At 42.7% G+C, this 22,570-nt stretch overlaps 1 protein-coding gene across 5 annotated transcripts in view; it reads left to right on the top strand.

Moving 5' to 3' along the window:
- Positions 1-22,570, top strand: part of ADAMTS2 (ADAM metallopeptidase with thrombospondin type 1 motif 2) — a 266,308-nt gene that overhangs the window by 192,996 nt on the left and 50,742 nt on the right. For all 5 annotated transcript variants that reach the window (XM_076350335.1, XM_076350339.1, XM_076350338.1 and 2 more), the window contains one exon: positions 15,669-15,871. In XM_076350335.1, coding sequence (XP_076206450.1) covers positions 15,669-15,871 — 203 coding nt within the window. The remainder of the gene's footprint in view (positions 1-15,668; positions 15,872-22,570) is intronic.

Raw genomic sequence — 22,570 nt, 5'->3', positions numbered from 1 at the left:
TTGTGACAGGACAAGGGGGAATGACTTTAAACTAAAGGGGGGTAGATTTAGACTAGATATAAGGAAGAAATTTTTTACGCTGAGGGTGGTGAAGCACTGGCCCAGGTTGCCCCGAGAGGTGGTGGATGCCCCATCCCTGGCAACATTCAAGGTCAGGTTGGACGGGGCCCTGAGCAACCTGCTCTAGTTGAAGATGTCCCTGCCCACGGCAGGGGGGTTGGACTAGATGACCTTTAGAGGTCCCTTCCAACCCAAACTATTCTATGATTCTATGATAAATCTGGGCAAACTTCGTAAACCCTGAGTTGCTGTGACTGTACATGCACATTATTCCAGGATAACGTGTCAGGAAAGCAGGGGTAGGAAGAAGGTTGTGCTGGTGCCAGCCTGGCTGTGATAATCCTGCATACTTGAAATGGCTCCGTTTGCCCTGTCAGCCTGATCCTTGCCACCATGCGTTTTTCGACAAGTCTTCCAAGACGTTTTGTGTCACCACCTGTGACCCTGCCCCTTTGCAGAGGTGCTGCTGCTGTGCTTGCCTCTGTTGGGAGCAGCAGTGAGGCTTCAGCTGATGGCAGAACCAGCGGCCCTGGGCACCTGCTTCAGGGGCAGGGGTTTAATGCTGCTCCTTCCTTTACAATTACCTGCCAGTCCACCAGCTGCTTAGGTTTCCTAGAGAAAATTTTCATCCCTAGCAGATGTTCAGTTGACTCTACCCTGCATTACCCAGAGCCTGCGAAGACAAGCTGCTTGTGCAGGAGAGTGTGAAACCACCAGTGGTCAGCAGCCCCCACTCCGGGAGCTGGGCATTGCTTCTTTGTCACTTGGTTCTTTCTCTCTATTCAGTCCCCTGTTCCTCCTAAATACGTGTTTTCAGACCCCTGCACTTTTATGCCATCAGCGCCTCTTTTTTGCCTCTTTTCTTGCAGTTCTTCACCAGCGTTTCCATCAGTGGTCCAGCACTTGGAAGCACATCGAAATGTCTCTTCCCAAAGCCCTCTGGCTGCATTGTCATGTTCTACGTGTATCTGCCAAACAGAGCGACTCTTCTCCCCAAACCCAAACAACCCTCACACGCGTTTTGGCATGAACCCTTTCCTTGCCTAGATGGTTATGTACAGAACCTGTTGGAGTTTTGTCATCACTTGTCTTTGGGGAAGAGTGTTGGTTTTCTGAAGGTTATCTTGAGTCGCAAGGAGAAGGTGGAAATGTGGCTCTATTGAACTTAAGCCGCTGATACCAGTGGGGCAGGATATTGCTCACAGGCCATCGGGCATGTTTTTGGCCTTGATGAGATGGATAACTGTAGGTAATGTCTGGATTGAGCTAGATCCAGGCCTGGAAGCCTGGGAAACAAAGAGAGAGGAGCTGCATTTGCAGCTGGACAAGAAAGTACATTTTTTACCCTCTCTTTGCCTTGACTAATGGCAACAAAGGGTTTCTGCAGCAGGCGTCAGGCTCCCTGGGTGAATTCAGGACATATCTGCAAGACCACATGCTGTACTCTATAGGATTTTTTTTTTTTAATCTTTTCACAAGGAAGTTCAATCGGTTGCCTTAGTTTCTCTGTCGTGAGACTTCAAATGGACCTGAAATTTGTGATGTTAAGAAATAATCCTGGCAGGTTAATGCTTCAGACATTTTGTTCTTCACTGACTTTCCTCGTACTTTGGGTGATCCAAATACTGATGTTCTTTTTTGTCTCCCAGAGCATTACTTGGCTTTCCGGATGAGTTTTTTAAACATAGTTTTAGTGGAATTGTCTGAAAATATTTAGCCCCCTGAATGTAAAAACCCCAGTGCGGAGCCCACAGCTACTGCTCGGTCAGAAGAGGTAACTGAAACTCATGCGATGTGTAATGGTTGCTGCACTAATTCCAGACCACAGTTTGACACTCCCGCTTTGTGGTTTCACCTTTAAAAGTTTTTTTTCCTTTGCTAGCTGCTTTGCTTCCCTTCTTTTCATATTGTGATTTTTTTTCATTGTGGTGGGGGTTTTTTTGGTGGGTTTTTTTTTTCCCCCACAGCTCACTGCTCAGAATCAGTATTTCCTGATTTTTAGCAAGGCTGAGAAACGTTGCTAAAGACTCGGATAACAATCATCTCCCGTACAAATGGCCTTTTGGGTCAAGAAGTAGGTAACAGCTTGAAGCTAGACAGTGTCTGCAAAAAACAAGCTTTCAGACTGGAGGGTTGAGGATCTCCCTCATACTGCCTGGTTGTGTCGAACTCCCACAGATTCCAGTCCTTTGGCAAGGTGCAGCCCTTCGGCTCTTTCTGTGAACTAACTCCTTTAATGCATGTTATACTTCAGAGAACTAAGGCATGGACTAACTTTGCAACATTTGCAGCTTCACAAGCTAGAGCTGGCTTCTATCATTGGAAGATAAACACCCCCAGGTGCTTGCATAGTTTCATGTCCTCCTCTCCTCTCTGCTGTAGCCTGAGCTGGTTGGGCACTTTCATATTGTGGAATATATGTTCACTGCAATGAAACATGAGTCCTTGCTCCATTTTTTTTTTTTTTTTTTTTACCCCTCAAAAAGCCTGCGGTTCAATTTGAAAATAATTTCATAACAATCAAAACTTGATTTTGGTGGACCAGTTATTCAGCGAAATGTAAGAGCTGCCCAGCTGCACTGCAGTATTTCAGACTAAGGCACCTTGGACTAAAACCAGAATGTAAGAAACCTTTCTGAATGCTTCAGAAATTTTAGAGAAGATTAGCCAGAAATATATTGGAAAGACTGAAAAAATAGTAAATTAAAATTCTCTGATCCTAAGAGAAGTATAGGAAAGGTCAAATGGAAAACTTTGCACTGAAGGCAGCCTGGAGCTCAGATGAAGATAAGCTGGAGAACCAGGCAATGAGAGCACCTGGATACCATCAGCCCTCTGCTTTCTTTTGAAGCTCAGTGGGACAGTAGCGGCTGTTGATATCATTTTTCTAATAAAGTTGAAACCAGTGAGAAAGTGATGGGTATTGATTAGTGTCAGCTTCAATAAATACATGTCCAGCTCCCACACTCCAGAAGATCATGCAGAGTCCTGCAAGTCTAAAATAATTGTTGGGGACTCGTGGGAGCTTCCAGGGCATGAAAGCCAAGCGGAGTCTTTACTGACTGTGGTACTTTCATGTGTTTTTCATATTGCATAATTGAATAGCACTCTTGTCAGACAAGTAAACGCTGTTTTGTCTGACTTTCAAAAACATTACTTTTCAGCACTGATTTACGGTCTCAGATCTGCGTGAACAGATACTATAGGTGGACTGAAGGAGACAGTATTTGTGGTACTCGTGTTGCTGAGGAGACAGGTAGGAAGCTCTGCTTTTAGGGTACAATAATCTGTTGAAGAGACCCTGACACCCAAAGTGTGCCTTCTTCAGCTACCAAAAGATACTGCTTTTCCCTGCAGCCTTGCTTCCCCCATGCTACAAGATGGCACTTTATTTCTTTAAAGTGAGTTCAGTTAGTGTTTAGCTTTGCTGTTTAGCTTTGTAGACTTCTCTTCTTTTTGGGGTAATGGGAAAACATAAAGAATTTCTCAAACAACTGAAGGAGTAATGTTCTCTTGCTCAGCAAGAACTGAAAGAGGATAGTCTGTTCTGACTTCAGATGAGGGGACCATGTTACTACTTCTGTTAGCACAGTATGTGTTAATAATTAATATTTTCAGTGTTTGTATGAACAGTATTTTTATCTAAACATTTAGTTTTTTGGAAGAATAAAGAAGATGGATATACTCGTGGACAGCTTTTTACCTTTTGGTTCCTAAAATGAAACATAAACTATGGTGTTACAGCCGATGATTTGTGGAAGGTTTTTGTATTTGTTCCATTTCTTCCTATGGTCATTGTTTAACTGATCACAGGCATTTTTAAAATCAAGTAAACTAGGAGCAGCTTGGTTAGCCAATTCTTAACTAGGTAGAAACAGATGATAGAATTGAACTAATCAAAGTCCAGTATTTGGATAAAACCTCTAACTCATTGCAGAAACTCAGATCTTGAGTGACTCTGTTTTTACCAGTTTTAGAGAGAATGTGTTAATTACTGGTAGCCGTTACTACTTATGTCAGCAGAGCTCTTAGCTAACTTCTTGATTACTCTAGCAATTGCTTTGCAAGGCAAAGGTTTTTTTGGTGTTGGCTTTGACATTTCCCGTTTACTCTGCCGAAGTAACAGGTTAGAGGCTAAATGGTCTTTATACACTGTTCCAGTTCAGGAGGCAGAAACTACTTGAAGCTTTGGAGCAACTGTCTGGTTTTACCCTTGACAGCTTCTACTGTTTCTCTAACAGCCATTGACTTGTCTAGCCTTTTTAGCATCAGTTTGGGTTAGCACCATTTAAAGAGAATTTAACTGAATTTTTAAAAATTTAGTATCTCAGTTTGCTGCTGCTTCTGATTGATAGTTTTCCAATATGTTTGACTCCTATTAAAAACGTTTCTAATAGAAATGTTAGCTAACAAGTGAGTTGTCCACCAACCCTCCAACCACCATTATACCTTGTTAAAATACAGAGTTCTTTCATTTTAGCAATTATTACATCTGTGTGTACCTATATATATGTGTAGCTATATATGTGTGTACATATATATATATGTAAAAGGCTTCCCAGCCCTTCTTACTGGACATTGTGCATTCGCTTTCCAAAGTCTGATTTCATTCTCTCTAGTAAGAGCAGAGTAGTCATTAATACTAAAGCAATTTTATAATACTCTGCAAAGTGAATACAAATGCAATTTCTGACCACGGTAAGCCTTATTTACACAGTCAAAGATGATACTGCCTTTAATTCAGGAGATAAATTCCTTGCTACATAATTCTTGAAAGGCTTTTATTTTGAGGTGCGGTGTGTCTGATTTGTCCCAATAGGAGAGTTCTCTATTGCCTGCCAAGGAGCATTACATCCTACCAGCTACATCTCATTTAGCAGACAAACGACCTCAGTTCGATTAGGCTGGGAGCCAATCTGAAGGACAAGTCAGACAGCACTGAGTACAGCTTGCTTATCAATAATACGTGAATAACCCAACAAAAATACAGAGGTCCTGAAATGATGATCGTTCCTTTGGAGGAAGGGGGATACGTGGTGGAAAGAGGCAAATGGAAACTCTCTTAGGTCCTGGCACTTGCAATCGAATTGGGTGAAATTTTTTATTGGTGATAAAAGATACTGAGTTTTCACTGAACTTCACACAGATAAAGGAAGAAAAACCCTGAAAATGTTGAAGGATTTCATGGCAGTGGGTTTGAAACAAACCATTTCCCTTCTTTCCCCTTAAAAATCTTATGTTTTTAAATGATTCTCTGAATTGAGACTTGCTGTGCTTGATTTCATATCAAATGAGTAAAACGTGATTTCGGATGAACTGAAATGATTTGTTTGTTTCTTCACTTTAAAAAAAATTCAGTATTCAAGTCCATTTGACCCAAAAGGAATTAAAAATATCTGGGACCTGCCAGAAAACTAAACAACTGCATGTTGACCTGCCTCTAATCCCTCTAAAGCCCACAGATATTAATGCTAAATTTATCTTGAAAAAGAAACATTAAAGCGCTGCCCACGTGCGCTGGGGAGATGGATTGCCTTGCAAACCTAGGCTCTCATCCCTGCGCTCCCTGAAGCTCGGAGGCTGTTTGCAGCTGCAGCTCTCAGGGCTGGGGAGCGGGAGGTGGGAGCAAGCCCTGGCTTCGCCTTCCTGGGGGCAGTGGGAAACTGCAGCAGGAAGATTGACCATGATTTCTTTTTACTTTCCTCTTTTGCATTTGTGTTGTTCCAGCTTCTGCCCCTTCTCTCCAGAGGGTTTTGGTATCCATGGATCCATCCAGCTTCTTTCCTTCCTCCCTTCCTTCCCCCTCTCTCCTTCCCTAGTACATGCTCACGAGAAGTGCTGCATTTTGGAAGCATCTCTTCTCAGCCGTTGTCTTTGGGACCCTGTCTCCCACCCACACACCGCAACAGGAAGGGGAGCGTTTAGCAGTTTGCCTTTTGTAGGGCCTGACAGATTCAGAGCTCTTGTACAAATGACAAAAGAAGCCTTTGCCCTTGATTTCGAAATGCCTTGGGAATAAACCTCGTGCGCTTTCACTGGAGCAGAGACTGGTTCTCTCAGGGTTTTTTACTGTCATTTTGAAGTTTAAGAAATTCCTGCGTCCTCCAAGTTAGCTTTGTCTTTCTTACAGTCTCTAATCAATTGCAGCTGGTTTTGTTATTGCAGAAAGTCCAAGCAGATTTAGCAACAAGGATATTTTCAAAACATAGGTAAAACTATAACTCCTTCTTGCTCTGATTCAAACCCTGCCAGTGTAAGTAGCCAAGGCATCGTGCATCGCATCGCCTTTGCTCAGACTGCGCGGATGATGTTTTCTTCTTGTGAAACTCAAATTAACCTTTTTCTTCTGACAGACTGCTGATTTCTGGCATAATATTCTGAGATGTACAAGAAGGTGGTTGAACTTACAGGTAGTTCAAATTGCACGCATTTTTCACCCTAGAATTTGGAAACTTTCTTCCTATGCTTTTCTTCACAAGGTGAAACAAGCAGACCGTTTACTTTGTCTAATTAAAAGATCATTATGATTATATAGAACAGGGTCTGTTTGCATTGTCATTTGTGTGATACATTATTTACACTGATGAGATTTATACTATGTTCGTTATACTTGACATTGAAAACATTTGATTGGATTATTTACAACTTTGTGAGACTTTATACCTGACAAAAGAGCTCCCTTTTTAAAAGGATGGAATAATTCTGCTTTGAAACGTTACCAAAAGGCAAGATTTGTTGTTCTGTAGTTATGGCTAAAAAGCATTGGAAAGATGCATATTTGCTTCAGCCATTATGTTTCAGTAGTATTTCCAGTGATGTACGGTTATTGTATGTATTTCTTTGTCTTTTCTCCTTCTTCTCACACCCCCTGTCCTGGCTAGGAATTTAAATTTTTTTTTTCTGTGTGTTTTTTAATGTTTGTTTGTTAAACTGTAATTAAACTTAATTTCCCCTTCTTGCAGAATAGTTGGCTTATGGAAAGACAACTGCCATCCCCTGTTGTTATTCAGGTCCTGTACCATGGTTTGGCATTTCATTCTGTTAAAAATGCAAGTGGGGTTGTTAGACATGTCACCTACAAAGCCAGGGGGTCAGCTAGGCAGCTTGCTTAATGTGCTAATTTGCTGTAATTTAATCATGCTTGGAATACGGATTGGACATTCGAGTATCTCGGTGGCAGACTTGGATTCAAATAGCCCGTAAACACTTCATTAAAGCCTGGTCGGGGAAAGCTGTGGGTCGGATCCTGATCCTTTGCTCAAAGGGAAGCGAGGAGGCTCTGCGTTTGGGACTTCAGGTGGCATCTCTGGGGCTCGTACAGCTTCATGGAGCCGTGGCTCTATGCCGAGCGCCTGCATGGAGACGTGGCTGAACTCTGCAGTTTAATTAATTATGCATTAGCTGCAAATGAGATTGAGAGCATTGAGCTCCCTTTGTAGCTCTACATGAGTCATGTAAAACAAAGCCTGCTTTGCACGGGTGCACACGTGCGCTTGAGGGCTTGCGAGGGACGGAGCCCTATTCCTGGGGCAGCTGTGGGCTCTCTAAACGGGTGGGATGTGGTAAATCAGGCAACATGTTTTGCAAGTCACAGGCTCTGCAGTACGGGCCAGTTTACAATGACTTGCCAAAATATTTGCAAGAAAAGCATTTCCCAGATGCAGTCAATTAAGTCAGTGAAACTTAGAGGTTGGCCCAGAAATTAATTTTCTACAGAGTAGCTTTTTTTGCCCCTTTTTGAGCTTACTTTTAAGCACTGAGTTAGAAACATCTCGCTCATTCATTATTTGGTGCTAAATTGTGAAACCTGTGTTTGCATTAGTAAGGTTGATAGCTGAAAATTTTCCAAAGGCTAAGTTTTGCTGTTGGAAAAACTTTATGTTCAGTTCTCAAAGAGCTCCATTTCAACCAGGTCATACAGATTGGTTTGCCGGGCTGGTTTGCCATTCCTTTCATTTCTCCTTTTTGACTATTATGTTGTAATATGAAAGTTGAAATTGTAACACAGTATGTTTCACCATTTCGCAAAAAAAAAAAAAAAAAAAAAAAAAAAGTTTTAGCCCGGGGTATTCTATTACCTCGCTCTCACTTAATCTTTTAGCAGTGCAATTATCTCTTATCTTTATGTTATTCATTGTGTGACGGTGGCCCTGATGAGATCAATTTAGTTTTCAACTTTTCTTTTTAGTATTGTAATACCTTTTCTCTTTGTTGTGACATGCCAGAAAATATCTCCTTGGCAACATCTAGCTGTGGTTATTCTTAGTGCCTCTCGCCTGGCCGTTTGCCACGGCGTCCACCTGGCCATTGTCACTGCGCTAATTGGTTTATCCTTCGGAAAAGACAATTTTTTTTTTCAGTTTTGAAAGTTCTCCTCTATTTTGCCACTTTGGTAGGCTTCAACTTCGTTATTCTTTATCACTCTGATTCAGGCAGGTACTTGAGCATGTCCTGAGAGTTAAAGTCACTGTGCTGTTGCATAGGTGACAAGAAAGAAGGGGAACGGTGATTGTGCCTGTGTGTTTGCAAGAATGTGCATTCATTCTGCAAATATGGGACAATTGTTCTGCCCCAAGAAGTTTACAAGAAGTGCTCTATAAAGGCCCAAATATACAGTATTTGAAATACTGTTAAATACTTCGAACTCCTCCTGATTTCAAATGCCATGACCAGATCATTCCAGCAGGAGTTGAGCTGCCATATCGGCTGGCCTTCTTGCAGCTGGAGTCTGAGACCTGTTTTTGAGAGCCCAACCCAGCTTACCCCGACACCCATGGCAAACTTCCCCCGGACAGATGAAAGGTGGAGCAGGCTCTGTGTTAAAATGTGATTTGACTAGAAATGGCATTACCGTAAATTAAGAGGCAGGGAGCTCGTAATGAGATCATATGGCTAGCAAGGCATGCAGCCCAAAGGTTTCCTTTTAAATTACTGCTTCTTTGCAGATAAGGGCAGGATGAGGATTCGTAACCTTGGTGAGGATGCCTGGTGCATGCCTGGTCTTTAGACTACTAGTGTGGTCTTGCTTTTGGTTTATATAAAAAAGTGGAAGAGGAGGAATTTGAAGACACACCCAAAGAGAGTTCTGCTGCAATAATTGCCCTTGGTTAAGGATTTACCAAGTAGCAGCCACTGTGTTAACCTGTGATTCAAGAAATCACAAGAATCCTATGAAAATTGAGCTCCAAGTTAAAATTGTGTTGAGGCAATGTCCTCCTGGGAATGCCTTTTAAACAGGGGTAACTTTGTATCATGTACCCAGTGCACTGTGTGTGATTTGCTTCTCTCGTTTAGACCATTTTCAATTTGCTTTCACCTCACAGGAGCTCTCTTCCATTTTAATTCACCTGGCTGGATTTACCCAGTTTTCTTGTGAATGATCTATAGCAGAAGGGTCCAAGTGCAGACTGTAGTATGGGAAAGGGATTTATAAATTATGAAAGACCAATGTATCTGAGCAGGATGGTTAAGGGGGAGAAGAAAGACAAATAGAGGACATTTGGAAAACAAAACGGAAAGCAAAGAGGAAGGTGAGCAGGGCTGTAAAACCAGCAGAAATAAGTTTAAAAAAAAAAATTAAAACATCAGAGAAACTATTGATTAGCAAATGAACAAAACACATCACAATTGTGTGCAACTGGAATGAAAAACAAAACCCCAAACTGAGGAACTTAAAAATGGGAGAAAAAATTGCCAGGGGATAAAAAGCAAGATTTGTTGACTGTTCATTGTTGCCTCCAACCTCCACGGGTTGGGCTTCAATTTGCCATGGAAGACAAATGAGGATTTTGGTACAATACATGAACAGGCTAATTGGGGGATAATTGGGGAGTCAGTTGATCGCAGACGACAGACACGACGGAAGCCTACAGCATACGAGTGGCAGGGAGCATTACAGAAAAGATGACTTGTGATTTAAAGTGCAATTCCCAAAAGAGCAGTTCTTTGTCAAGCTGTCGAGGGCGTTTGGTACTTTTCCAGAGGTGCAGATGTACTTGAGCAGTGGGAAGCTGAGAGCTAAAGCAAGTCCACCCTGCCTCCTTCTGCTTCCCTACCACACAGCCTGTTCCTCCTGCGTTTGCAGCACCAAATGGTGGATGGCCTCACGCCTACGCTGTGATCGCAAGTCCCAGGCTCAGAGTGGCATTGCCACCAGCTGCAGTGCAGCTGAGCAGGGGTGGGTGCCCCATGCTTCTGCGCCGTTGCAGCGCTGCACGCGCAGATACGCTTGCCACCGCAACAGAACAGACTCCAGCTGTGCTTCACTGGTGTTCAGTCTGAGTCACTGGGGTTAAAAATAAAAATAAAAAAAAAAACAACAAAAAAGCTGGTGGTTTGCAGCAAGCCACATGAAGGAATGGGAGGCCAGGAGTCCCTTCAGGAGTGTGTTCCAGGAATGGATATCAGCGACAAAACAGCGCGTCAGGAGTTGTCAGAAGCTGATCCTCGTGAGGCTGCAGGGAAGGTGCTCAGCAGTCGGATCAGGTGTTTGTCTGTTCCTGCCGTGACAGATGAAGTGTCCGCAAAAGCAAACAAGCTGCATTTGAAATGGTGGCTGGCCGGTCTGAATGCTGCATGCTCATATTTGAAAAGAAATTCCAGTGAATTGCTGTGCTGACAAGCCGCAGATGATGGCTGTGAAAACGACATGCAGTTCAGTCTCCCAGCTGCCTGTCCTGGTCTCTGCTCTGGGCTTGCCAGAAAGTTCCCTTCCCCCTACCAGAAAGAGGAGGTAAAAAATTAGAAACTGCTTTATTAGGACAATATTGCTGCTGTGAGATTGGGGAACCTTAAAGGTCGTACTATTAAAGTGCAGTAGCTTCATAAGCGACTCTTTAAGAACTGTAGGTGCAGCCGTATTTCCGTGAGCCTTTTTGAAAGGGATCATGAAAAAACAAAACAAGATCACAAGCCAGCAACTGTGCTTTTGGTGGATGTCCTAAAGGAAGTGACAGAAAACACAGGGAGAGGCGGTTTTCGTGGCAGGCAGCGTGTTCATGCTTCAGTAACTCACAGCATCTGTTTGAGCTTTGCCTGCCACGATGGGTAAGGCAGAATCAGGAGGTGTCATGTAATTAGATTTCTGTAAAGCACATGATATCAAAGATTAATGAGCAAGGCAAAAATTACCAGAAAATAAGGTGTTGTCAGACATCGCAAACTGTCACAGATGGAGAATTTTTCTGAAGACCTGCAAAGGCAAAACTGATGTTTGTGTCAATGTGAATTTTCCTTGTCCTAGAGATGGGGATCGGAGCCAGGCTGCATGATGCTGCCGTGGTACTGGGTGTTCAGACCTCTAGTCCCAGCGAACGTGGAAGCTCAGGTAGAGCTCAGATACAAAAAGTAAAATACCAGATTGAAAAGTGGAACAGTTTAGGTAAAAGATTGGGATATTGCACATCACTCAGGAGACAGGAGCAGAGGAGAGGGATCTTGTATGACATGTAATGCTGTAAGCAGTTTGCACCTGCATGGTATGAAGACCTGTCCTCTTTAAGTTTCGATGTACTCTACATATGTTAATGCATCATTGGGGCTGTCACAGCTGAGGTTCTTGAGTCAGCAAATGACTAGGACTTTGCTGCCTAGGAGCAGTTAGGATCACTTGCCTGCATTAACTGCAAGCAAAAATGGAGGACACCCAAAAAAACCCCAGGCTGCAGCATCAAGTGGGATTGTGCACACGCTTTTCCCTCGGCAGTTTTGCTGCCCAGCTCTTGGCTGCCTTCTGCATCTCCCAGCACAGCAGGGAAAGTCTGTGTCAGAGGCAGGAGCACAAGCCAAGCTGCCTGGCTCCTGATTTTATGCTTAGGCCAGAAGCACAGGTTTCCCTTCTATTGACAACTTGGGCACTTTTTATTCCTTCACTGGAAGACGGTCTGCACTGTTAGGAGAAAATCACTGAAATATCACTGAGTTTTTAGCTGGCTTTAGAAAAAAGAGGTTGTTTGAGGGACTTTTGGGTGAACTGTTACAGTGCTGCTGTCCTTTTGATTTATTCTGGATGAGCAGCACAAGAGAAAAATACAACCTTGTCTCTCAGTGGTTAATTTTCACAAATGTGAATTTTTCCTAGCGGGAGCAAGAAGAAGGTTTCAACACAGGCTATTGTTAGCCCCTGCAAATGCCAAGTGTCTGCTCTTGGGAGATGGGGAACAAAGTTGGCACCAATAATTAGTGGCTGATGCGCTGATTTGGCAAAAGTTGCTGAAAATGAACATCTGATGGAGAGGTCTTGGGATGATTTAGTAAAACACAGTGCAGTTTGAGATGACTTTTGGGATGTTATTGTGCAAAGTGCAGGGGTGATCAGAAGGAAGGTAACGCAGAGAATATGAAGGAGCAATGTGGCGTCTTATTTAGTTCTTTGAGTTTTTCTCCTGAGCTTTTCTAGCATATTGTTAGCGGTACGATGATACAAAAAAGTTGCTGATGTTAACTAAGGAAAGCTGAGATGCCAAAACATGACACATTTCTCATTTACTACAGATGCAACTTTGTTTCACTTCCTCTGTGGTAAGATACAGGTATTAATTTCATTAAACTGTCATTTAGGAGCAAATCCAACATGGGAATAACACAGCTTGGGCCAGCAAATCCAACAATTCATCATCCAAGAGACTGAGAGGCAGAGCAGGCGTCTGGAGGAGGAGTCCGTGCGATGTGTGGTCAGGCCGTGTGTGGAGGCATCCGTGCCTTTCTCAGGAGAGCCTCCCGGGAAAGGACACTTGGTGGGAAGTTGGGATATGAACCAAAAATCTTGCAGCTACTGTAGTAAATGTTTTGAGCTGTGCTGCTGGTCTTGGGGTGATTCCAGCGCCAGCTGGAGCCGGTGCGGCTTGCGCTCTGCTGGGAAGCATGTCAGGTCGGTGCCTCAGAGGTACCAGTGCCCACTGGGTGTTTTGTCTTGAGGGGCTAACACTTGAGGGGTGAAGGTAAATGGGGGTGTGGGGAATTTTTATGCTCCAAGCAAAATTTAAAGTAGTTGGTTGGCACCCACTGGCAGTGAGATGACTCCCGGGGAACCTCCTGATAACTTTTCTCGGGAGTCGGCAGGACTGTAAGGGCTATAGTGTGACAGTGATGAAGTGAGGAGCCAAGAGGGAGGACAGGCAGTTTTCACTGCAGGATGGTAAATGCAGGATCGTAGGATCACATTTTGCCTCTGGCTGATTTACTCACAGCAGGAATAAAGATACCACACTAGGAGTTAGTTTGACTTTGACACGTAAGGGAAAGAAATGAAAGCGCAAAAGCTCTAGATACCTTGACAGCCAATCATCCACCAAAATAACAGCATCCCCAGCCAGCAGAGCTGCCCGTCTGCAGCCGCAGCGCAGGGCTCAGGCTCTCCCCGCCTGCCCAGCACCACTGTTCTGCAAAAGCAGGTCTGATAGCTTTGGCCTTGCTGCTGATTACTGTGTTTTTTGGTGAGAAGCAGAGAGAGGACACGACCTGCAGCCCCTGCCAGCCTAGTCTTACTTTTCTAGAGAGCTTTTAAGATTGATGGTCAAATTTTACAGTAACTGTGATTTGCCTTATAGATCATGAATGTATGATTGCGCCACGATCCCATAGCGAATCCCCTGAGACCGCTGTGATAGCTAGGTAATTACTTCTGGGCGCTAGCAAGGATTAACACTGAAGTTTTCCTGGTGGAGTAAACCATGAGGTAGGGCTGGAGCTGGCTGCTTGGCATCTTTTGAGCCCTGATAAAGAGCTGTCTCCATTGCTGCAAGGCCAGGCCTGTTCTCCCTCCACAGTAAACCTGGGAGTGACAGCTGGGCTCTGTGCGAAGAGTGAATTTTCATGCTGAATCATGGATCCTGACCAGACTAATTTTAAAAACTTGCGGCCTCAGGAGCAGAAGCTGCTGGGAGCCTTGAGGCTGGCAATGAGAACATGGTGGTTGTGCTTATTAGCCGCATTAAATGCTGCTCTCCCAGGAGAAGGACGTTGGGGCTCCATGGGGATGTAGGACCACCGCGTGGGGCCTTCTGTCTGTCTTGTGAGCGAGGGGAGCTCTGCCAGTGCAGTGCGGTGGCCTGCAGATGCGGGTGTCATGACAAGCATGTCCTTGAAGGTTGGTGGAGAAATGGTAAGAAGCTGCCCAGGCAAATGTGTCTTTTGGGGACTGTCCTTTGGCTGCAGGTCTCTTCTAGGAGGCACAGAGACAAGGACCTCACCACACAAGGCACAGCCTGAAGCACAAGGCAGTAAGGAACACTGCGGTGGGGTCCGGGGAGGCTGGGTGTGTGTCCGTCCTGGCAGCCGGAGGCTGGACAGGTCGGTACATTGTTGTCACCACAGCGGGGAGCTGCGGGGGGCTCTGCTCAGGGTACACATTGCCCAGGACCTGCTGAAACAGCAGCCTGAGGCAGCAGTCTTGAGGCAAGAGCACAGACGTTCTTGTAATGAGCCCAGTGATCTGGTGACTCATTCATCCCTTCCCAAGCAGCCGGTTTTGATGTGAAAACTTCAATAAATGAAGATGGAGAATCCACTTTTGTAACATTTCCAAGAGTTGTTTCTTATTTCTGCTTTGAAGGTGATGGCTTTAGCTTCGTCCCTTTGCTTCCTATTATGTTTCTGTGAACTAAGTACTGGGAGCCTTTAATCAATCCACAGCGCTCTCGCCGCCTTTCTTCGCCTCTCTGAGCAAGTCTTTCCTGACATTCTCTGAAATCAAGAGGTTCTCAGTGGGGCTTCCAGGGCTCTTGTAATGCAAATGATAATAATGATATTAATGCTAATCATTGTTATTCTATAGGGTGAAATGTCAAGATTCCATTCATGTTAATTTTTGGTAGGTAGGTGCCACATTAACTGTATCCCGTCCTGACAGAGAACGTGCTTTTCATATCACAGGGACTATTAGAAATTGTTAGTAATAAAGTTGGCTACTATTGTGCCTGATGGATTGGTCTTTGGCATACAATAATGCAAAGTGACATGGCAAATTGGGAATGAAGGATGAAAAGCTGTTAAAAAAATTGTGGACATAGCTATAAGTTAATTAATTTCATATCTAAAATGTGCACTACTGTTGAATTTCATGTATGTATCTAGGAAAGGAGCTAATGTGTTGAAGCAGGAGGGATTGGTTTGCTACTACCTGCCTGCATAGAACAAGGCTATACTGGCAACTGCACTTGCCTTGAAATAGGATTCTGTGGGCAGTAAGATCAGATTTTGAAGTATGATGTCTATCTTTAATTGTCCTGAAATGGAGGATATCCTTGGTAGCACAAGACCCCTGAATGGTGTATTTTTGTTACCAGTACTTTTAAGCAGCAAGTATTTTACTGCAAACAGCTCCATTCTTCTCATCAAGACATTGGTATGACTTGCTCTCCTTTTGGCCTTGTATTTATTACGCAATATTACTTTGTAGAAAGTATTGCTTTTACTTTGCAAAGTAAAAATCTTTTGGGTCAGATTTCTCTCTCATTTAGGTCATTTTTAATTGACAGTAAGTGAAACTAATGCTGTTATATAACACAGAGAACGTAACAAACGCTGCTACTTCAAATTTATACCATCTTAGCTGAGACCTGAGCCTGAACCTCTCTTGGTTGATAACTCGTTTGTCTGTTTGATTTCAGCAGCTAACCTCACTAATTTGGATAGTCTCGACAGCGCGTTGAGCTTTATTGAAGACCGGGTGCATAGATCGAGGCAGCGCTATCGAAGGCATGCAACGGAGGATGATTACAACATTGAAGTCCTTCTGGGGGTTGATGACTCAGTTGTTCAATTCCATGGGAAAGAACATGTTCAGAAGTACCTGCTGACCCTGATGAATATTGTGAGTACAACCCCGCTAACTGCACTGTGGGGAGGCACTGAAAGAACAGTGAATGTAGGCTGGTTTAGCCATTTCAATAAGACATAACAGATTTTTCTCGTGGCAGGAGATAAAATAACTCTGGGAGGAAAATCCAGGCCACTTTCAGAAAAGCCAAAGGGGGAGAAGGAAAAGAGAAAAAGGGGCCAAGGAAGCAGCTGACTGTGGGACTCTTAAAATGTTCAAAGTCCTGCTTATGTGCTGTGGTGGATGGGGGCACAGGGTCAGGGGCTCAGGTTCATGGAAGTCATTATGTTTTAGCTGTATATTCCCTTTACCTAAGCTCCCTGCTGAAAAACATGGTTTGGAGACCTGTCTTCAAATAAGGTTCTATTAGAAACTTCGATTGGCTTATACATTTTTAAAACTACTCAGTTGAATTCTTTGATTCCTCAACAACCACTTTAGGTCCCAGGCCACCTACCTACTCCTTGTTCACCCTGCAGTAAAATGTTATGCAGTGTATCACTGAACTTTCTTAAATTGATTTAGTATTTACTGCATGACTGATATCTTTAGGTTTCCTTAGTTAAATATTTAATCTTCAGAACCATAGTCTGTGCAACAGACTATGTAGCGTAGTAGTGATAAAAGGAGACACTAGAGAATATTATATTTGAAAGAACCATTTTTTCTTTCTAAATATCAGTGCAGCAGACACAGCAGCCCTCTAGTACCCTGGTCAGTAAGCAAGGACTCTATTTTGTGGGAAAGAATCAAGTTTTGAAAAATCATCTCTATTATAGATCAAAATCAAAATACGTTTTTTATTCTTCTGGCCAAAAAATGGGAGTGTGTGGTAGCCCCCTTCATAAGCAACTCATTCAGGGATGACTTTCTTCCTTCTCATTCTCATCTGGAACAAGAGTCTGGTCTCAATAAAACACACTTCTGTAAAAACTTCAGGTTCAGTGAGTGTGTGTTCTTAGTGAAATGTTGAGTAAAAAGTTGAAGGTCTGCTCTATTTTTGACAAATAGAGTATGACTGCTGAAGTTTACAGTCATGTCAAGAGAATGAGCGTCTGTAGGTGACTTCTTGGCATTACAAACCATAGAGGCAGATATATGGACAGAAATCCAGGCTATTAGGTACATTTGCCTGGGATGTATTTTTTCCAAGATATATTTTTTTAATTATGAAGCTTGTTTTTTTCTTTCTTTATTACATTCTTTTAACAATGTGTAGAATGTCACTGTTTTTCACTTTAAATGAGAGGTGGAATACAATTTAAGAAAATCCCTTGTGTGATATAAATTCAGATGCACTGACTTTTTGTAACAGTATTGTAAATAGTTAAAAACCTGCACTAACATTAGAGTTATAGGATACTTCGTGTCTGCTCTGATGGCTGTAAATACATATATTCTAACAGAAATGACATAGTGAATTTCATTTGTTTGTGTGGTTTGTTTCCTCTGAGGCTTAAAACAAAGTCTACAGTGAAACAGATGGGTTTATACATCTCTAAATTAACAAGCCAAACAGGCCAAACCAGGAATGTGGCAAGCGGGCTGAAATAGATTAAACAGGACTCTTTACTTATCATGTCACTTAAATCTATTTTTAAGAATTAAAATATACAGTAATGGTAAAGAAGCCATAAATGTTCCAGCTCTGGAATATACTTTTTCCTAATTTTAGCAAACCATCCAACACGCAAATTGTAAGAAATAACAACTCTTAAGCATGCTGTCTCTGCAAGTGGTTTAGAAAGTACAGCCTGTGTAACCGTACCACAGGGCTGTAGCAGCTCTTGGCATAGGCAGTAGTTGTTCTGTTGGGAGATCTGAGGTAGAAGCATGTCTTTTGGGGACTGAGGATGTGTCCCTTGCTTTGTGTCCAAATACGAGGAGCTGTTTGAAATCCACAAGGCCTCTCGGGGAGGCTCTGGGTAGTCTCTGGCAGTCATCAGTGTTGTCCTGTTCTTTCCTTCTTCAAAACTCAGCTGGTTTCTAGAGTCTGTATTTTAGCAGAGGGATGGATGATGGTAACCAGTTCTGTTTCCAGCTGTCCAAGCGTTGCTCCAATATAGAGAGGCAAGAGGGGTTTGTTACTACAGATACCAGGCAATGCTGGGGACCCGTATCGTGCCGAGGGACATCACAACGCAGAACTTCTCCTTCCCCTTGGCAGCGTAACTCCAGCTGGCAGCTCCTCCAGCTCTTGCCCTCATTGCTAGATGGATGCAAGGCGAATTTCTGTGTAGACCATTGCTACCGTCTCCTTTGCTGAAACTCACGCAGTGACTCCCCTGTTGTCCTCTGCTCCACCTCCTTGAGTAGTTGTTTTTTTTGTAGAGAATGGGCCCAATCTAAAAAGCCTTGGGGTCTCTAGCTGTTAGGGGTCACATGTAGACAGTGTGTTTCTGATGAGATGTGTAGGTCAAGCTGAAAAAGAAGAGACAGCTACAAAAAATTCCAGCTGTCCTTTTAAATCTGGTGGAAGATCCTACCATAACCATCAGATTGTGTGTACGCTGCTGGTTTTATGGATGTAATCAATTAGCTTTGTACAGTAACAAGGCATTAAGCATAAAATCAATTAGCTTCTTACAGTAACAAGGTACTAAGCATAAAATCAAAGAATGCATAGTAAGTAAATAAAATAATAGTGGAAGTATTTACTGGAGATAAGAGGGTGATCAAATAGTTGAATTTCTGTGGTTCCAAAAATGAAATAAATCCCAGGTGAATCCTCCCTTGTGCCCGAGCTCCTGGAGGCATGAAATCACTTTTCCAGAAGCAACTCCAGCATGGTTCCTTCTCCCCACTTTGCTTGATTTCACTGTCTGTGATGGCGTGAGCAGCTGTCCTTAACTAACTTTTCCCAGGGATCTTGGGTGGAACCCTACCACCAACCCAATCAAAACAATATATTTTTTTCAAGCCCAGTGCAATGACTTACTCAGTAAATCTGTTTTGTGCTGCTTAAGTGATGTGTTACAGTCCACACCTAAAAGCCATAAAGTGAGAAAAAACAGGGGCCGGGTGTCCTGGCTATCTTGAATAGCTGTGCTAATATTTATCCCAAAGTTTGCAAATGAAGTCACTCCCAAACGAATGGTGATAGACGCCAGAGGATTTTTAATGCTTTGGGCTGCAGCCATATATTGCCTGACTGTACGCCAGCCGTTTCACCGCAGTGAGCTCGGCCTCTTGCCACCCCCTTTTCATCCTCCAGTCATTTCCTCATACAAAAACTCCGGTTTCTCTTGACATCCTCTCTTCTCTCTGCTCAGCACCATCGGGACATTCAGTCCATCTTTGGAAAATATGCCATTGTTTTTGCTTTAGAGACCCTCAGCTGCCTTTTGCTTGCACCGTTTTCTTTCGTACGTCATGCTGTGTTTTTTCCTGGGAAGGATATTAGCTTGCATAGTCCTCTGCATTTCCAAGCGTGAGCCCACACATTGCACAAATTAACTTTGTATTTATAGCATGCAGGAGCATTGCAACAGAGGAGAGATATTTGGGTGGTATCTTGCAGCTCTGTAGTTTACTCAAGAACGTGGAAGGTAATTTAATTGCAGCAAGAAGGCGGCTAAAAATCCCAGGGATTTTATCTGCTCATACAAGCGTTTGGAAATATTAGAAAAGTGCAAGGCTAGAAGCGGCGTTGGAGAATTATCTTGTTCCTTGGGAAACAAAAGGATTTCACTGCAGGATGCTTTGGGAGGAGGAGCAGGGTGCTGAATGGGCGTTAGTGAGCTAAAGTACGTATTGGTGGTAGCCAGCCCTGGGGCTGAAATTCTTTGATTGTTTCATAACCCTTTTTAAAATAGTTTTCATGATTAAGCAGGCCTTTTGCCACCTGCTGTGGAAGAGCGGCAGACCTGAGACTCACCAGTACATTTACCTGGCTGGGCCTGCAGTATTGGTAAGGGTGAATATTTCAGCCTCTACAATCCTGTGTTTAGGGTCACATCCAAGATGAATATCTTCAAAACAGACTTCCTAAAGAGGCAGAGGTAGAATATGTGATCTTATAATATTTCGGCCATTCCAGATAACAGTGTGTCGCAAAATAAGCTCAGTTGCATTTGAATGTATTGGCTCCATCTGTCTTGACTTCAAGTCTTCAGCTTCCATGCCGCTCTTCAAATTGTGTTTTTTTCCCCAGTGAGGCACCTGTTTTAGCTTTTTCTTGTAACCTTGTCTTTCTTCCTCCACAATATTCCTCAATTCCTCAACTACCTCATTTTCTAATTGGCAATTGTCATCCTTGTATATTTTTGGGAAGAATTTGGCTACAAAGTATGTACATTTTTTGATTTTTGGACAATTTCCAGGGGCAAAAAAATCTTTAATTTCCTTTTCATTCCTTTACTGTAGAAGGTGTGATATTGCAATATTTAGGGGTTAGCCTCCATTACATCCGTGTAATGGATATATGGCCAAAATGTTTGCGATGCTAAACCCCATCTCCTCAAAGTAGATAGGTGCCTAACTGCCATTATTTCAAAGGGAGATAGACCCCAAATAGGATTTATGCCTCACTCTGGGCTAGATTTATCTGAGTATTTAGTCATTTACCTGCCTTTGAAATCAGTGAGAATCAGTTTCAGAAATTAGCCCATGGGATTATGTCTCTCCCAGACTTTAAGTGAAACTTCAGCTCCAGAACAAATACATTAAACAACTTTTCATTTGAATAACTGAAATCAATGGGAGTTATGCAGCTGGGGGCTTTGGAAAGTCCCTGGAGTCTTTCACCTGCATCTTTCAGCACTACACATGTCTTTGAAATTGTGGCCCTGAGGCACTTTTGAATATGTTATCCGTCCTCTTTAATAGGATGTACATGATACTACTATTATAGATGAGATTTCTGCTTTCGTATCTCTGGCTGATGAAGGATGAAGATTTGCAGGTACAGAACAGCAAGTCCCTAATGAGAGGAAAGGGCAGAAATGCCATCGGTTTCTAACTGGCAGTTGGATGAAAACCTGAAAGCCTGTCTAATTCAAGCTGTTAAAAAGAAAGCGATGATTGAATGCTTTGAAATAATGGTGCACCCTGTATTCAGAATCGTGCTTTTTAAGCTAAAAAGCATTTTTTTTAGACGGGAAGGCTATTTCAGTAATATAGAATTGACTGGATTTTTAAAAATTAAATAATTCATAAGCAGCAATACTCATTATTTCAAATCAGTGTATTTTAATATGTACACTTCAGATCTGAACTAACTCTAAGAAGTTTCACAAATAACAAATGCAAGTCCAGCTCAATTAATCTGAGGGACTTCAGCTGTCAATAGTTGAATTACAGCTTGTTTGAAAATTTAACTATATGTATGTGAGTTAACTCCACGTTTAGACTGTTCATTATAGACCAGTAGCTGTGACTAGTGAGAAGAACAGTTTCTGACGAGGCCTCAGGAGATTATTTTTGTTCATTATCTTGATTGCCACACTACAGTGGAAGTTGTACTTGTGATTGGGCATTCGGAAGGTCCCGCAGGAAATACCCTCTCTGAATTCTCACAGGTTTTATTCATTTTCACAGGGGTAATATTTCCAGTGTCTATTAGGTGAGCATTGCTCACCTAATACCTATTAACTGGAATGTGCCTTGCTGCTCTGTTGGACATAGCACAGAGCATCACACAGGTTTTGGTACCATCCTTGAGGTAGAGGGTAATTACTGTTAAAAGGTAGATTTTTCCTTTACTCCAAATACCAACAACATGAACTTTAGCCGTAAAGGTTGCGGTAAGGGACTTTTGAGTTGTGACAGTGTGGTTTGTGTGATGGAGTATGGATAATTAGTATCAGCTTTGAAATTTTGGATGCTTTTCTTAACCAAACCACTTAGATTTGAAGAGGTCACCATATTTATTGCATTGACACCACACCCCTGTCCCTTGTAGTAATATGATAAATGAATCTGCTTAATTATTTTATGATACTATAGTTGATTTTATTAAAGTAATCTTGAGACAGTACTTCAATCAAATACTGAGTGTTTTGGTGCAAAGGTAATTTACAGTGTTTAGAGAAACTTCTCGGAGCAGTGGTTTGTGGGAAAGAATGAGGAGTTCCAAGAGCCTGAGGGAGGAACTAAGAAAAATAAATTAGTCATGAAGTCAGAAAACAAAGTGTATGACCTTTCTAAAGCCAATGTTACAGTTGAAGACGAGATAGAGACCCGTAACACGAAGCTACCTAGTGCCTTGCCAACACATCTGCTCTGGGGAATGTTTTTCATTTTGATCAGAAGCAGCGAACTTGGACTTGGTAACATCTACTGACTCTCACACCAGGGAAGGTAAATCAGGACTTGGACTCGTATTTGCATACAAAATGCCAGATTCTTATCTCTGTTTCGCAATGTACATTGCCAAGCTCTTCTAAAACTGCCTGTTGCCTGTGGTTTTGAGCAGAATGATAGATGTTTTCCAAATCTGAGATCACAGTTTGACCTTTAAGTTTCATGTGTGGTGTGTGCTTTCATTATTCTTTTTTCCTTGTGACGCTCAACAAAGATTTCAGAAAAAAAAAGTTCCTCTCTGAGGAAATGAGGAAATGCCTTGTAAGGACTAGAAAGGGAGACTAGGAGCCCTGGATTTTGCCTGATGACTTTCTGTGTGACCATAGTTTATCCACCAGAGGAACTGATGTAATGTTATTCCTGTGGGATTAAGATGAAGCTTTGGGAATG

Source organism: Aptenodytes patagonicus, chromosome 12 (genome assembly GCF_965638725.1).
Source record: "Aptenodytes patagonicus chromosome 12, bAptPat1.pri.cur, whole genome shotgun sequence".
Lineage (NCBI taxonomy): Eukaryota > Metazoa > Chordata > Aves > Sphenisciformes > Spheniscidae > Aptenodytes > Aptenodytes patagonicus.
This window is presented reverse-complemented; position numbering and strand designations above follow the sequence as displayed.